This window comes from Ptiloglossa arizonensis, chromosome 5, assembly GCF_051014685.1.
Source record: "Ptiloglossa arizonensis isolate GNS036 chromosome 5, iyPtiAriz1_principal, whole genome shotgun sequence".
NCBI classification, from domain to species: Eukaryota; Metazoa; Arthropoda; class Insecta; order Hymenoptera; family Colletidae; genus Ptiloglossa; species Ptiloglossa arizonensis.
The window spans coordinates 10,425,069-10,441,422 of record NC_135052.1 but is presented as its reverse complement, the minus strand read 5'-3'; the positions used below and the strand labels follow the sequence as shown (position 1 = coordinate 10,441,422).

Here is a 16,354-nt window from a genome sequence, read left to right as displayed (position 1 = left end):
CGTATTATTGATAATTTACATCGATAGGAAGGACACTAAACGGTGAATATTTCTTTTTTTTTCAGCTTCTAATGGATCTAAAGTATTCGTACCCGGTAAGATTCCCATTCAACCCGTCTAATATAAGATTGGAAGATATCGAAATACCGGAAGTACTTCATTTGCCCATGCTCAAGAAATTGTAATCATAGTAATCGAGAAATTTAGAGGCCCCGCTGCGCATGTAACTTTTAGTTGAGTAATTGTCTAACGAATAATGAAATTCGCATAGCCTATTTATTAAAGAAGAAGAAGAAAATATGAAGAATGAACGCTAATCGTTTTGGCTGAGTTAGGTAACGCATCGAGCGGGTCATCGATATGTCATGTTTTATATGTTTTTTTTTTTTTTTTGTTTTTTTTACTCGCGTAATTTGTATTTTACGATGCATAATTCCTATTCGTTTCCACGTGAAACACGTCGGTTTAAGGGGGATAATCACGGTGCCGTCGTATCGAAACGAACGAAAGTTTCTTGCTACAACTTTTAACGATTTAACCATTTGAAAAAGTAACAAAATCGCGAATCATTTTTGCGAACGTGTCGAATTATTCAGCACACCGTCCGTAAGATTTAAACGTGTTTATCTCGAGTTGATTGTCAAGATTCCTCGAAATGTAACGAACAGTACTGACTTCATATTTTTACAGCAGATTCTCAAATATATTGTTTACTGCTCGATCGTGGCTTTTTTTTCATTTGTTTCTATTTTATTTGATTTTATCGCAATGTAAAATTTTTTAATTTAAATGGAAGTCATTTTACCAAAATTTTATTTTACAAAAACCACGATTGTACGATAGAAACACTCAGAAATTCTTGTCACTAAAATTTTTTATTCGAAATGTTTCAAGCGATCAAAGATTTGATAACTCACGTAACAATATTTTTCTCGGGAGATCAATTTCGATGATAAATAACTTTAAATAAAATGAATGATTTTAACCATTATTTTTATTTTACTCCCCAAAGAATGAATGTTTAGTATATTAATAAATTAGAATAGAAATATAATTATTAAGCTCAAAGATAAATTGCAAAGATGATCGTACTTTTCGAATCGGCACCCTGGTCAACCCCCTTAAAGAATACGTTCCATGAGTGATAAAAAACATATTTTTCGTTGTTCTTAACGTATAACGATATACGTCGAGATTCGAGGACCGTGTCAATATGTATAAGGCTTTGCTGGAGCTTGCAATTCGTACATTCGAATGGGATAAGAATTATTGTAAACGAGGATAGAGAACTATAAGGATGCAAATATATACGATGAAACGAAGTGCCGAATTCTGTATTGAAAAATACAGAAGCGTTGTTATCGAGATTAAAGAAGTTTAAAGTAATGCGTTGTGTTTTCGATATTGTTAAGTCTATCGAAAATTGTTATGGCAAATATTGCAACTCCAAGCAAGAACTTTATGCGTGCAATATTGGTAATCCATTGGGGATGTGTACTTAATATGTAAAAAGGAAAGGCGAGGAAGAGATATAACGTTACGTTGGGATAGATTGTATATTTTGTGATACGAGAAAGATTAATTACGAAGTCGGTTCACAGAGACCGAAGACCGAACATACGAGAGAAATGAGCAGGAGAGAGTAAGACAGAGGTATATATTCTTGTTATAATATAATTTATAAATATGTACAAGCGATTGTATTTTGTGCCATTCTGTTAGTAGAAAGTAACCAAATTCTGTTTCTTACGTTGATCGATCTGCATTTATGTTTACGCTTTACGAATACATTCTATAGAACAAACCTTTTGTAAACAAAATCCCTTATCCTGGAGTGTACATACAGAAAGAAGAATCTGTTAACACGATTATACCTTGACTCGATGTGACAAATTTTTTTGTTCCTACAATGAAAATAAAAAGAGATCGTTGATGGAAAGACGTGCTTCGTTCAATCTATATATGAATATCTGTATGTAAATATAAATGTGAATTATCGTGTCATCAAATACCAGGAATGAGAGGATTTTAATAAAACCCAAAACGTCGTAAGTATTGATACAAGTAAAACGACTTTATTCGAATTATCGTTGTAACGAATCAACGACGGAACAGGTATGAGTCATCAACGTAGTTATCGATTAAAAATGTGAATGTAACTCAAAGTGAAAGTGGAGTGTATAAGTTAATGTAATTATCTTCGCATAATTCATAGTCGAAGTAGAATATATGTATTCCTTTTAGGCTACATCACGGACTCAGTGAACGTACATGATCAATTTTAAGTATCATTTTCACCAATTGCGTGACTAATAGGATTTGTTGAGTTTTATTTATCAATGTCTCGAAAACGCTTTACACTTTCATATCTGCGACATTAATAAATGATTGATTGCTGTTTATTACAACGAAAACGAGTAACAGATAATAGTAAATTCAGAGCGTGTTGCAATTCGAGCAATCATTCCAGACGCTGATATTGGTTTGATTTGCGCACGCAAATTTGGGATGGTTCTGCATCTTCGATAATCTTAAAATAGAAATACACATAGTTTTATAAATTGGTATACTTTTATTGATTGAACAAAATTTGTAACCCATAGAGTTGTAGCATTAGACAAATTGTTTTCAATTAAATTCGTGAAAATTGAACAAAAGAAAGAATATTGAAATGCCTTGTTCTTGCAAAGTGTCTGATCAGTTAGTTATAATTAAATACCACTGAAATTCTCTTTGCTTGTTGTTTACTTTAAGAAGAACATGTTCTAACATATTACCATTTTATTTCCACTGTAATGAAAACAGTGATTACATTTGGTTCCTAATAGCATCAAATGTTAGTTTCTTGATGAAGTTGCATTACGAAATTTAACTGCCGTCAATTCCTTAAAAGAATTAGCTGAAAAAATGTGTTGCTATTTCACTACAGTTAACATTTATTTTCTCAAATTTATGAAAATAAAACAAAGCCCTCAGATCTCATAATCATTAATCTTTGGAGTAACTGTAAAAGAGAGATTGTCAACTAACACGCATAAAGGATTTTAATTTTCATTCTCGTAATAGGAAATACGAGGAGAGAATTCAATAAACCTAAACTTATGTTAGTTAATCATCTAAACTTTTACCCTCCTCTGTCATATTTTATCATCATTGGGCAAAAGAATTGTACCCATACTAACGACAAAAACAACTTACTTCAAATAAGGTAATAATGAAATACTTGAACCATCAAACTGGTAATTTTTTGATCCAAAACCATGTTTTCCAAGGTACTCTGTGCATCATTTATTACATAAACATCTCTTTTAGGAGCCGATCTAGAATTTAAAAATGATTTATTCATTACACGTATTATAGATATATATTTCATAGAAAATATAACAGTTTAATTAATATTAATAACAGTTTAATAAATTTTCAGGATTTCATTTGAGTATTTCTTGAAGATGTATCTTTTTTAGTTAAAAACGTGTGTTAAAACTTACACATTTTTTCAAACTATTTGAACATCAATTGAGGCATTTTAAAGTAGAGCATATAACTTTAGTCCATAGTACATTTGTTCAAATGTTAATTACAAAAACAATTACAAATCATTCAATATGTTAATTACAAATACCAGAATATTGTTATTGGTAATGCTCCACGTGGTCAATTCGCAGACGCGAAATTTATATCCTTTTGCTTTTATAAGTCCGGTAAAAATATGAATAAAAAATAAAACGAGAAAAATATTCTATAAATTATAAATTCTCGAAACGATGAGATGAAAAGAAATTGTTTTTAAAAAAATGCATATTACCGTAATTGTAACAATATCAGCCGTAATCGTCAGTCAGCCGTAATCGTTGAAAGCGTGATATTATAACGTTTTGCTTTCCAATTAAATGCGAACTCTTCATGTTTGCCATGTGAATAGGGTAACAACAGTTCTTAGAAAATTACGTGTCCACGTCCTGAGATCCATGGAACCCTTTTCCAATGTGCTCACATTCAACGGATATACGTAATACCATCTGTTCTAGAATATTCGTACAGGCACAAACGAAGTGTACAATTGACCGGATACTCTATGAAAAGTGACGACCACGTATAAAAAGCATAGACAAAATAGAGAGTAGACGAATCATCTCATTGATTTTATGATTCCACAATCTGAAATACCGACCTCAATGCGTCACCGAAATCGGTAAAGCTGATAAATGTAGAACACAGGTCCCTGTATACTATATAAGGTTCTATCAAATTTATCAGTCTCAGAAAATATTTTAATAATAATTTCTATACATTTTCGCATATAAAACTTGAAATACGTAGGGAGAGTTTTTTCGATCATTTTTGAATAAGCAACTGTCGGTACACGTAGTTTTAATTCTTGTAGCTTGTAGCATTGTAATCTTGTTCCAATCTGAATCGATAACGTTGATCGTGACCTCGTGACACCGAAATGGTAAGAGCGTTCGCGGTTCTTTACCATTTTCGTGTCAATTTCAACGTTATCGACTGGAATAAAATATAACGCTATTTGATGTCAGAATTGAAACTAAACACAAGAATTAGTTATTTCGATACAGTCGAAATCATAGACGAAATATAACATAAACCTCAAGAAAGAGAAACGATTCCGTAAAATATAGCGGTAATTTCAAAGCGATGTCTTCGTTTAAGAAAAGTGCTTTTGAAAAGTATATCTAATCGAATCACCGTCGATAAAAGTAAACGAGGAAGGAAACTCGTCCTTGCGTATCATTTGTGCTTTTTTCAAACTTTCGGAAAATATTGTAACATTAAATTTCATTGGTTCTCTCGCGTCGGTAAGCCGATACCATTTTCGAATCGATAAAGTAGGATGCGACACTAAAATTATAATACAACATACGAGCTCCGAAATCGTGCGACGCACACCGTTTCATTGGATATTAAAACAATCTTATCAGGTACATTATTTTTTCACAAGTATTTATGCTAATCGTACTATTATTTTGAATACGTTCCCTCGTATATCCGCACGTACAAATAAACGAAATACATCGACTCTCGCTACGTACCTTTATTTAAAAAAATTTACGACAAACCGAGTACCCAATCGAAAGATATTACGTTTCGCGACTCATCGAACGACGACACACGCCACGGTTCATAATTTATTCCGATCGATCGTGCGACGTTTCGCGAGTAAAAATCGCCTCATCCTCGAGGATGCAAAGTATCGAGGAACAGGAACGAACGAGCGGTAAAACGGAAAGCTGTCCGTTCGAGAAATTCTCAAACCCCTGACAAAAAAGAAGAGCGAACGTTTCCAACGCGATCATCCGTACCGATGGAGACGGACTGACCGTGTAAAAGGTTTTCTCCGCAGCAGAGAAGGGATTCGTTCGATCTGCGTTTCGTAGAGGGGATACGCCTAGCTACCCTCAATAATGGAAGAAAGAGGGCGACCTCGAAGCCCTTCGCACCCGTTTCGCTCGATGCGTCGGTCTCGCGTGTTCGCGTCAGTCTCCGTCAACGATGGGCACGATCCGACGCGTGTGTTGTAATTTTCTCGAGCGTTAGAGGATATCCGTGTTGGCGCGATATCGGCGGAACGTGTGTGCGCGTAGAAAGAAAAACATCTCGATTTACCAGCGAGTGCAGGTAACAACGCTCGGTTACGAAAGACGTCGTGTGTGCGCGCGTTCGCGGTTAGAATCGCGTAAAAATTCCAGTAGAGTTTTTCTTCATCGAGAGGTGGGGAGCGAAGAGTACCGGGTTCGAAAAATGATTCGGTAGTCGAAAAAGTCATTGGCTGGAGTGGGAAAATCTGCGCAGAATCGAGCACGGTTCCAGTGGCGTTCACACCGGACACGTCGATTTTCCTTGAAGTTTGATCCGCATTGCGCATTCATTCGATAGAGGCGCATCGCACAACGGTATCTCGGTCCCATTGTCGCCATCGTCGCCATCGTCGTTGTCCGCACTCTCTTCAGTTTCTTCCTCTTCTTTCGTCTCTGTCAACACCTTTGCCACCTTTCGACGGTATTCCGCTTTGGACGGTATGTACGAATTCTTTACACAATTCCGGTCGGCGCCGGGGTCGATAAAACGGCATTTTTTCCGCACGAGTCGCGATCGATTCACCGCTAGATGGTGAGATTACTCACGACCGATTGAAACCGTTCGTTGCAACCCCTCGACGAGCGGGAAACGAGCGCAGATGATCGGACAATGCCGAGAAAGAGAGAAAGAAAGAAAGAACGAAAGAGAGAGAGAGAGAGAGAGAGAGAGAGAGAGAGAGAGAGAGAGAGAGAGAGAGAGAGAGAGAGAGAGAGAGAATCGATGAAATGATTTCGGGGCGCGCGCGTTCACGGAGAAGAAAAATCGCGAGAGAGAAACGAGTAGCACGATGCGAGAAAACGTTTCGAGAAATCACGCGGAAATCGATACTCGAGGAGAGTCGAGATACTACTCTCGGTTCGTATCCAATCACCGTGCGATTATTTTATCAACGTGTATTCGATTTTTGTTCGTATTCGAGAAATATCGATACACATCGATGCGCAAAAATATCGCGATACGTTTGGAACACCGGTGTCGATCGTTATCGCGGTGTATTACCGGTACGAAAAGAGCAGTTGGTTATCGAGCGTCGTACGACGATTGGTAATTGTCCAACGAACGAACGAACGAACGAACGAGACGAGAGGCGAGCGCGCGGGTATCGAAGATACACGATTACGATACACCGGTGTGATCGTTCGACGAGGAGGTCGAGGTTCTCGCGGATGGATCGATCGAAAACGGGGGAAACGACACCGAGTTCTATCCGGGGTCGTGTCGAAACGCGCGGCGATCGTAGAGCGGGTAGAGAGATGTCGATGAAAAGTGTCGAGAAAGGAAAAAAGAAAAGTACGTAGCGAGAGACGACGAGGATTACGACCGCGACGACAACGAGAACGTCGACGACACGACGACGGCTCGGTTCAGAGGTGCGGTGGCGGTGGTGGTGACGGTGACGAGATGGCGATGGCGTTGACGGGGGCGGAGGTAGAAAGAAAGAGAGACTAAACGCAACCAGGCAATAGCACGGAAAGGGAGAGCGCAGGTACACGTATCTACCTATATAGTTAAGGAGTAACTACGGGCATATACGTCGCCACGGAGGACGACGGTTGCCGCGATATCGATCCCACGCAATATCGCGTTTGTTCCCAGTAGTGTTTCCGCAGGCGTAGCGACGTGCTCTAGGCGTCCTCGTGTCTCGTTTGTCCCGGTATCCGTGACGACGACTACGACGACGCTCGTACGATTCCCCCGTTGATCGATCGTTGACACGAAATTGCCCATCGATCGAACCGAGCGATCTCCACGGAAACGACGATTCGGACGCGGGAACTTTTATTCGCACATCGAGGCAAGAAACGTTTCCAAGATTTCGTGGAATCGAGGGAGGGTGGGGGAGGGATTGAGGGAGGGGGTGCGGAGGGAGGTGCGGTCGGTGAACGCGAATCGAACAAACACGAATATCTTTGTTGTTTCGTTTGTGTTTGCAGACGCTGTTTATCGACACCACCGAGTCTAGACACGTGGATCGTTCGATCTACGGTCACGATGCGGGGAAGACCGAGTATGGCAGCGGTGATGATCCTTCTACTTTTAACGTGCTTGTGCACGCTCGACGTGGTTCACGGTGAAGGTGCGTTCGAACCGTGTTTTCTTTATTTTTTTTTTTTCTTTTCTTTTCGTACTTCGGTGGGGAAGTATCGCGAAAAAAAAAAACGGGGTTAAGGAGGACGTAGCGGTAACTTGGTACGATTCGATAGGGAACATGGCGGAGGTCGGTTCGAGCGACACGGAAGCGGAGGGTATTTTGGAACGCGCGACTGCGTGGCTGTGGAGTCAGCGCGACAAAGACGCCGGTTGGGGGAACGATACTCATCGGGTGCTGTTGGTTCTACGACTGGGTAACCTCTCGCGGGAGGATAACGTCGCTCCCGCGCCACCGCTCGAGTTGCAGCTCAGCAGCAAACAGATGGAGCTGGAAATAGTTATGCAACTTTGGAGGTAAAGATACGTCCCGAGTGGATACCATACCGCGAGACGATTCCTGTCGTTCGTTCTCCAAGGTCTACGATTCGAGGATAACTCGACACCTTTTTAACGAAACGAAGTATCGTTTTTTTTTTTTTTCGAGTACCGAAGTATCGTTTTCTTTTTTTTTCGAGTACCAAAGTATCGTTTTCTTTTTTTTCGAGTACCAAAGTATCGTTTTCTTTTTTTCGAGTACCGAAGTATCGTTTTTTTTCGAGTACCGAAGTATCGTTTTTTTCGAGTATCGAAGTATCGTTTTTACTTTTATTTAGCGTTTCGAGTACAAGATTTTTCGAAAATTTATACCTCCTGATAGTCAGAAACGTAATCGGTAACGTTTCCATGATCGTCAAGCGAGATTATTTCGCGGAAATTTATCGTCGTACGCTGAAAAATTATTTCCGTTCAACGAAATAATCCGTAACGATTTTTCTTCGAACGCGCGAACCATTTGAAAAGAAGACAAGTATTTCACATGGTGCGTAGACGATGTGACGAAGCGATGCGTTCTTTTCAGCACTCCGGTATACGTGGTGTAACTTTCTCAATTTGGTACATTGGTATCATTTTACGCGCACTTAGCCGCGTTTAAATAATTCCGTTCGCGCGTACTCGACTGTAACACGATTACGTATAAGCTGATCCTAGAAACTGGGACAAGCTGTACGTTCTGAACGAAGATACAGAAACATTGTTAGAGAAGTAAGTGCACGTTACATCTATTTTCCTTTTCTTTGTGTGTAAATTACAACCGTGCACTTTTAAACCTAAGTCGATTTTTCGCGTCGTTCCGCGCACAAAAGTATCAAAAGCGTATCAAAAGTATTAAAAGTATCTTGAGTCTCGCGTTAAAAAATTACTTTCTCGGCGTGCGTTTAAACCGAGATCATTAATTCGTTAGGATATCTTGATATTTGAATTTTATTGTCACTCGTGAAATTAAAAACGTTTCTATCGAATCGAATTTTATTTCGCAGAACTTTTAAAATTATTACGAAAATCACTGTATCGCGAAGAATGTTCAGAAAGACGGGATTACGACTGTCCCGAAGCGCAAAGAAGATTCGCGTTCCACGGTCGCCGGCTCGATAGATCGAACGTTGATTCTCGACCGGCCGAGTGATCGAACGACGATTAAATTTCCTCAGGCACAGAGAGATCAGTTTCTCCCCGGTCCGATTGGCGCGCTACACCCTCGCCTTAAACGCCATGTGCACGGACCCGAGACAATTTCACGGTCACGATCTGATCGGAACGCTCCAGCATCACGAGCCGTCCACGTACTACGAGTTCGCTCTCACTACACTGGCCACGTGTAACGCGCAAGCTCACGTGCGAAAGAGACAGATACATCGATTGCTGAACATCGCGAACGCCGCTCAGGATCACAACGTTGGTGAGGATCGTGTTCACGAGAGCTTCGCGAGAGACCCGGTCTCTATTTCTCTGCTTCGCTCTCCTCGAATCTTCTCTTTTCGAATCTTCTCTCCTCGAATCTTCTTCTCTCCTCGAATCTTCTTCTCTCCTCGAATCTTCTTCTCTCCTCGAATCTTCTCTCCTCGAATCTTCTCTCCTCGAATCTTCTTCTCTCTTCGAACCTTTTCTCCTCGAATTTGTCCTCCACTACCTCACTCTCCTTGAATTTGCTCTTTTTTAATTCGCCTTTCTCTATCTTACTCTTCTCGAATATGTTCTCCTCTACCTTGCTCTCCCTGAATTTGCTCTCTTCGAATTCACCCTCTTCTACCTTGCTCTCCTTGAATAATGCTCGCTTTAAATTTACCTTCCTTCGCCTTACTCTCCTTGAATTTGCTCTTCTTGAATCTACCCTTCTTTAACTCGATCTCCTTGAATTTGCTCTTCTTGAATTTACCCTTCTTCAGTTCAACCTCTTTGAATTTACTCTTCTCGAATTTTTTCTCCTCGAATTTGCCCTCCTCTACCTTACTCATCTTGAATTTACTCTTCTCGAATTTGCCCTCCTCTATCTTGCTCACCTTGAATTTGCTCTTTTTAAATTTCCCTTCCTCTATCTTACTCTCCTTGAACGTGCTCTCCTCTACCTTGCTCTCCTCGAGTTCTCTCTCTTCGAATTTATTCTCCTTCACCTTGCTCTCCTTGAGTTTGCTCTTTTTAAATTTACCCTTCTCAAATTTTCCCTCCTTGAATTTTCTCTCCTCTACACTTGCACTTGTCGAGTTCGCTCTCTTCGAATTCACCCTCCTCTATCTTGCTCTCCTTGAATTCGCTCTTCTCGAATTTTCCCTCCTCGAATCTGCCCTCCTCTACCTCGCTCTCTTCGAATTCACCCTCCTCTGCCCAACTCTCTTTGAGTCTGCTCTTCTCGAATTTCCTCTCCTTGAATTCGCTCTCCGTTACTTTGCTCTCTTCGAATTCACCCTCCTCCGCCCAACTCTCTTCGAGTTTGCTCTTCTCGAATTTCCTCTCCTTGAATTCGCTCTCAGCTACTTTTCTCTCTTCGAATTCGCTCTCCTGGAATTTTCTCTCCTCGATGCTCGTTTCTCTTTCAGACACCGTCGCGATGGTGATCCTGGCCCTGAAGTGTATCGTCCAAGACCACAGATATCGAAATCTCCATCACTTCGTGCGCAAACCGCCGATCGGTTTGGCGCAACAACAGAGACTCGACGGCAGCTTCGGTGATCTCCGTACCACGGCTTTGGTGATGCAAGCTCTCAAGGAGGCCGAGAACGAACCGGCAAACAATTGGAATCGATCGGCCGCCTTGATGTGGCTGTCGAATCAACAACGAACCGATGGTTCCTTCGCCGGTGATGTCCGCGTGACAGCCGAAGCTCTTCTCGGCGTGACACCGCGTAGTTTGGCGAGTATCAGAACCCTCGATTGTGGCCAAGGACCCACCGATACCTCACCATCGCGACTGACCACAACCACAACCACCACCACCACCACCAGTAATGGTAATGGTAATGGTAATGGTAATGGTAATGGCAATGGTAACGGTGAGTATAGTCTTTCTCCGTGTTCCACCTACTCGTATCCCTCTCGCTGCCTCCTCGATCGTGTACGTAACCGAGATCGAGGACGCGGAGGTTTTCGATCGAGTGGATGACTCGCAATGACAGGTCCCCGGTGACGTTCACTGCTTAACGGAGTTTTGCACAGCGATGGAGCTTGAGACGGTGTAACCGAGAACGCAGAGATATCGACCAAAGTACGAGTTACCGAAACTCTTCAATAATTCCAGAGTAGGATTCGGACGAGTATGCGTCTGTACGAATTTATTTAGTCGTCTTCAAGCGCTGAATCGATCATTGAAATAGTATTCGCATATACCAAGACGCGCTATGTATTTTTCGAGGTCCACGTTTAATAATTTACGCGACGTGGAACGTTGAAGCTTCAAACAGTCTCGTCGATAGCGTGTTAGTTACAACACCGTAACAGTTAACATTCGTCGAGTAGTATTCGAATTCAATTCACTGAATATTTGAACGAGATAATGTTCGAACACGGAAACATTCGAGAATCCCTAATCCGAAACCCTGTCGCTGTTCAAAACTTCATTTAAAAGTCAACGTTAGAGCTTTTCGGTGGCACTATGGTCGAGACTAACAGAGATGGTAAGAATCGTTGTTCAATGATCTCCCCGATCGTGTCCTCTGCCACTGTGACTCGACTATCTTGCAACAGAAACTCGTTAAAAAAGAGGCTCTTACACTCGGGGACCTGTGAATGAAAATGTAAGTAAACGAATTAGGTTTCTTCTTCTGAAAATTACTATATCACGGTACAGAGACGTCGTCGTACATCGTTGAAAACGTTTCCAATGTATTTCATCGCAGAGCCGACGATCTCGAGCAATCACAGCGAAGCTGTGTCGGTGGCTTCCGGAAGCAACTCGAGCAACGGAAGTACCGGGAACGAGGGTGGAAACGGAAATAGCGGGACTAACGGGAACAAGGGGAACAACGCTGGGAACTCGTTCAACGCCAATAATACGGATAACACCGCGATCGTTGGTACCACGGCCCCGGTTATGGTGAACGTTTCGTACACTCTCTGGGTCGGCAATAACGTGAACGAGACGTACAATTTGACAGTGACCGCACCCAAGAACGAAACGTTCTACGAGGTGATGCTTCTTGCCGCGGAAATGTCCCCGCATTTTCAGTTCGCCGCTTCCGAATGGCCAAACGGCCATTACGTTCACACGATAGCCGGTTACAAGGAGGAGCCGATGTCCTATCACTATTGGCTACTTTATCGACTCCCAACGCCACCGGAACCCTCTTCGCCACCGGGTAATCAACTAGTTGCCCCCGGAGGTACGTATCAACGAATCTTGACCACGCAGCAATCGAATAACGATCGTTTAGAACGAGGAACCTCGATTCGAACGAACGACGTCGATTCGAACGGACAACGTCGAACCCAAACGAGTAACGTCGACTCGTCATCGACGTGACCCTATTTTCGTGTATATTTAAAACACGAGTACGTCGAACCGTCATCGACGTGATCCTATTTTCATGTATATTTAAAACACGAGTACGTCGAACCGTCATCGACGTGGTCCTATTTTTCATGCACGCTTGGAACGCGAGTAACGTCGTACTCGTCATCGACGTGATCCTGTTTTCGTGTACATTTCAAACGCGAACAACGTCGTACTCGTCATCGACGCGATCCTGTTCTTCGCGTATATTTGAAACACAAGTACGTCGACACAGCTGCACCGTCGACTCGCCTTCGAGTTTGCCTCGAAATGGCGCCTGGATCCAAACAAGAACGTTTTCCCAGTTGGACGACCGGTTGCGAGCGTTAACGTATTCTCCGGTAGTCACCTCGACCGTAAATGGGTAACGAGAAACCGAACGATGGGACCGAGACGCGTTTCGGTACGTTTACCTTCGAAGTTGGTGCTCTTATATCGGGTAATTCCTCGAGTTTACGATTTTTCGTAAGGAAAGTAGATTATATCGAAGAGAAACGCGTACCCACGAATCATCTACAGAATGGACAGCTTCTTTTCGTTTAGTTTCGATTAATTTATTTTTAAAAATCGAGTGTTTCACCTTCCAAGCCGATGCTCTCATATCGGGTAATTCCTCGAGTTTACGATTTTTCGAAGGAAAGTGGATTATATCGAAGAGAAACGAGTACGCACGAATCATCTACAGCATGGACAGCTTTTTTTACGATTTATTTTCGTTTAGTTTCGATTAATTTATTTTTAAAAATCGAGTGTCCTACCTTCCAAGTTGGTGCTCTTATATCGGGTAATTCCTCGAGTTTACGATTTTTCGAAGGAAAGTAGATTAGATCGAAGAGAAACGAGAACGCACAAATTATCTACAGAATGGACAGCTTCTTTTACGATTTATTTTCGTTTAATTTCGATTAATTTATTTTTAAGAATCGAGTTTCATTTTTGGAACAAATATTATCATAGATTTGGTCGAACCAGCAGTCTGCGGACAGTGATCTCTATAGATAAAGTTAAATTTAACAGATTGTACGTAATGTGAATTTGATCAAATCTTCAGTCCGAACTGACTTCGACGACCAGTGGACGAATATAAAGAATCGATAGACGCGTTGCACTCTGAGCTGGTGAGACTTTATGTATGCATTACTTGGTCGAAATGACTCGATGTAAAATCATTCTCACCCCTAAGCCGTGCTTTGACCTAAAAGCGTTCCTGTGTGCAGGACGATCTTTGCACGGGAGTCATTGAGGCGAAGTGTCGCAGGGGGAACGAAAGACAGTCTTAAGGGGAATGTGGTCTACGAGTAAGTAGAATGTGGACAGCGTCGAGTCATCTTGCCTTACAAAGGCTGACTATAACGTCTGACCCAATACGTTTGCATGGAATTTCTTTTTTTCGTTCATCGTTTCTTCGAGAGACTCTGTTATCGATTAAAACTTCATTGTACAGGGTTCAGCTCTTTCCACTTGTATATTCTATAATTTAAATAACCAGCCAATATGAAGTGAATTCTGCAATTATTCGTGTCTATTTTGTACGTGTGAAAGAATTGCATTCGTACATGAAATTTACAGAAAATGTAAACGAAACGTCCTCCTTCGTTTATACAACATATTGGCAATAATTTCAAAATTATTTATTTATATGTAATTAAAAAAGGTGATTCGTTTACGAACTCGCGTATACGTTTGAATAGTTAACATACTATTGGATGAAATTATAATTTTATGAAAAGAAAACGAAGCAATGTACGTGAAAATTTCACAAAATACAATTCGCCACATTACGTACGATATGATCGGAACATTCATGGGGAAAAAAGTTGGTTAAACCTTTTGATAAGATAAGATATCTATACAATAACAGCTACGCGCAGACGTGCGAGTACAATAGAATTTTTATACGAACGACTATAGGGTGTAATGTTTTTTTTATAGCAAGGTTTAGTTTTCGAGAAAATCGATTTTGAAAGTTTATATGGTACACGTGCGATTAAATGGAATGTAGATAATTTGTTCGTTGTTTATTACTTCTGTTTGCGTTGGTGTTTGCAAAAATTTATGGTGGCATGGTTTCCTCCATGACGTTAACGTTAATCAAAATATTTATTGCGAGCTTCCAATATTAGAAGACGTACGTTACAAAGTACCAGCAGCGGTCGGAGATAAATTACAATAAAAATTATAAAAAAGAAACGAACAAAGAAAAGAAAACAAAGGAAGCAGAAGAAAATGGATTTATGGGAAACAATTGAAGGAAGTCGATCATCACACGTTGATCGCCGTATGACAAGCCATAACACATGTTTAACTAGTTTTTAATTGGTTGAAAGATAGCGAGATCGACGAAAAACGAATGATATTTCTAAACACCAAGACAAATATAAATAAGGAATAAAGGACACGATAGTACCAAGTTGTGTTGAATTACACGCTGTTGAAAATTGATTTTCTCGAAAAGAAACAAACTTTCGATTTATTTTCACGCGAAATTCATCCCCTTCTCGATCATGTCCCGAATCTTAGGTCTCCTTTATAAATTTCAACAAAAATGTTATTCCTTCTCGAATGAACAAATTTTCTTCCAAACTTTCGATTCGATTTTACACGCAAAATCACCCCTTTCGACTGTACCACTGTTTCTCCCCTCTCCGCATGTACATGACAAGCCTGTCATTGTCACATACGTTGACAACTCGACGTTCTCGTTTTCGTTTGCTGCGTCGTCAAACCGAGCCAAACGTTCGTTATTGCCAATCTTCGTCAGCGCTGAGTATCGCACTCTAAAGAGGGAAATTTTTAGGCGTCGATGATCTGCAAATCAGCGAAGGCGAACATTATCTCTTTTGGTATAAGAAACTATGAGAAGCAACGAAGTATCGACGATTGGTCGAAACAGTTTGAGAAATAGACGAAACAAAATGGGATCGTGCGAGCGGAACACTGTGAGAACCGAGAACAAAGAGTCGAAAAAAAAAAAACAAAACATGCCTAGTTGCTCGGAATCAATAAAAGAAAACAAAAAAAGAAAAAATGAAAAAATGAACAAAAAAAAAAATGGAAGCTCACTCTATTCACTGCCATCGCTAAGCGCGTACGGCAACGTACACGACATTTTCCGGGAATAATTTTGCGCTGATATTCGCTGGTGCGTCAAGTTACTTAGGAAGATGCCGAAGAAGTAGAGCTGGCAGTGACGTTTTTGGAACTCTGCTCTAATGGCCGATTCGACTGATCGGTAAAAAGCGCGACACATCCTAAACGTATACCGATAATCGACTGCGCGTATGGTGATAACGATAACCATACGTATCATAAATCGTAACTTAAGCTAAAGGCATAACGTTTTTCTATGAAACTGCAATGCACAACCACATTGTACCTACTTATACGATATGGCGATATCATATCGATGATCAACGTATCAATTGATATTTAATAAATCCCATATCTATATGTATTAGCAACTTAACCCCTTTCCCGACCCCTCCTCCCCAACTTCTTGATATCTTGCTACGCGTGTTGCTTTACAATCACCGAATTCCAGTGCTACGAGAAATGAAGACAAGCTTGCCGCGATGCGTATAACAAAATTCATCTGGAATAATACGTTTCGATCGACGGTTTTTCATCGTTTGCCTAACGTCGCAATGTACAGTCTCCTTTGTTTTTTGAAATTAATAAAGTGTACAATTATGAATTAGATTTGGTATCTTGTTCCTTCGAGTTTCGTTGTTTCCACCTCCATGGTTATTTCATCCTTGGATATCACGAGTTGTACACTCGTGAACACGAACAAAAGGTAGGGAA

The 16,354-nt window shown here is 40.9% G+C and overlaps 3 protein-coding genes across 15 annotated transcripts in view; 2 read left to right on the top strand and 1 right to left on the bottom strand.

Moving 5' to 3' along the window:
* Didum (dilute class unconventional myosin) overlaps positions 1–2,680 on the top strand; it is a 28,141-nt gene extending 25,461 nt beyond the window's left edge. For all 4 annotated transcript variants that reach the window (XM_076313053.1, XM_076313052.1, XM_076313054.1 and 1 more), the window contains one exon: positions 66–2,680. In XM_076313053.1, coding sequence (XP_076169168.1) covers positions 66–185 — 120 coding nt within the window. In that variant the 3' untranslated portion in view covers positions 186–2,680. The remainder of the gene's footprint in view (positions 1–65) is intronic.
* Positions 2,054–6,215, bottom strand: LOC143147643 (uncharacterized). Of its 5 annotated transcripts, none has more exons than XM_076313062.1 (5): positions 4,172–6,215; positions 3,806–4,073; positions 3,199–3,320; positions 2,778–2,899; positions 2,054–2,530 (listed from the first exon to the last, which is right to left on the bottom strand). In XM_076313062.1, exon 1 carries the CDS (start codon positions 5,882–5,884, stop codon positions 5,408–5,410), a length of 477 nt encoding a protein of 158 aa, XP_076169177.1. In that variant the 5' UTR covers positions 5,885–6,215; the 3' UTR covers positions 2,054–2,530; positions 2,778–2,899; positions 3,199–3,320; positions 3,806–4,073; positions 4,172–5,407. The 5 variants fall into 5 exon arrangements, with proteins under 5 accessions (XP_076169177.1, XP_076169178.1, XP_076169179.1 ...); XM_076313063.1 differs by having other exon boundaries at positions 3,806–4,411; positions 5,052–6,215; XM_076313064.1 differs by having other exon boundaries at positions 5,052–6,215.
* LOC143147641 (uncharacterized protein CG3556) lies at positions 4,918–16,000 on the top strand. Of its 6 annotated transcripts, none has more exons than XM_076313059.1 (7): positions 4,918–4,940; positions 7,533–7,675; positions 7,803–8,043; positions 9,219–9,466; positions 10,602–11,054; positions 11,898–12,380; positions 15,348–16,000. In XM_076313059.1, the coding sequence occupies exons 2-7, from the start codon at positions 7,591–7,593 to the stop codon at positions 15,407–15,409; spliced, it is 1,572 nt and encodes a 523-aa protein (XP_076169174.1). In that variant the 5' UTR covers positions 4,918–4,940; positions 7,533–7,590; the 3' UTR covers positions 15,410–16,000. The 6 variants fall into 6 exon arrangements, with proteins under 6 accessions (XP_076169174.1, XP_076169175.1, XP_076169170.1 ...); XM_076313060.1 differs by lacking the exon at positions 4,918–4,940 and adding an exon at positions 5,504–6,035 and having other exon boundaries at positions 10,602–11,012; XM_076313055.1 differs by lacking the exon at positions 4,918–4,940 and adding an exon at positions 5,504–6,035.
* Positions 16,001–16,354: the final 354 nt, after the last annotated feature.

Excerpts from the sequence above, each read along its gene's own strand:
- LOC143147643 (XM_076313066.1), bottom strand. The coding sequence starts at position 5,884 with ATGCGCAATGCGGATCAAACTTCAAGGAAAATCGACGTGTCCGGTGTG.
- LOC143147641 (XM_076313059.1), top strand. The coding sequence starts at position 7,591 with ATGCGGGGAAGACCGAGTATGGCAGCGGTGATGATCCTTCTACTTTTA. Across the intron at positions 7,676-7,802 it reads CGACGTGGTTCACGGTGAAG|GGAACATGGCGGAGGTCGGT; the intron begins GTGCGTTCGAAC and ends ACGATTCGATAG. Across the intron at positions 12,381-15,347 it reads TCAACTAGTTGCCCCCGGAG|GCGTCGATGATCTGCAAATC; the intron begins GTACGTATCAAC and ends GGAAATTTTTAG.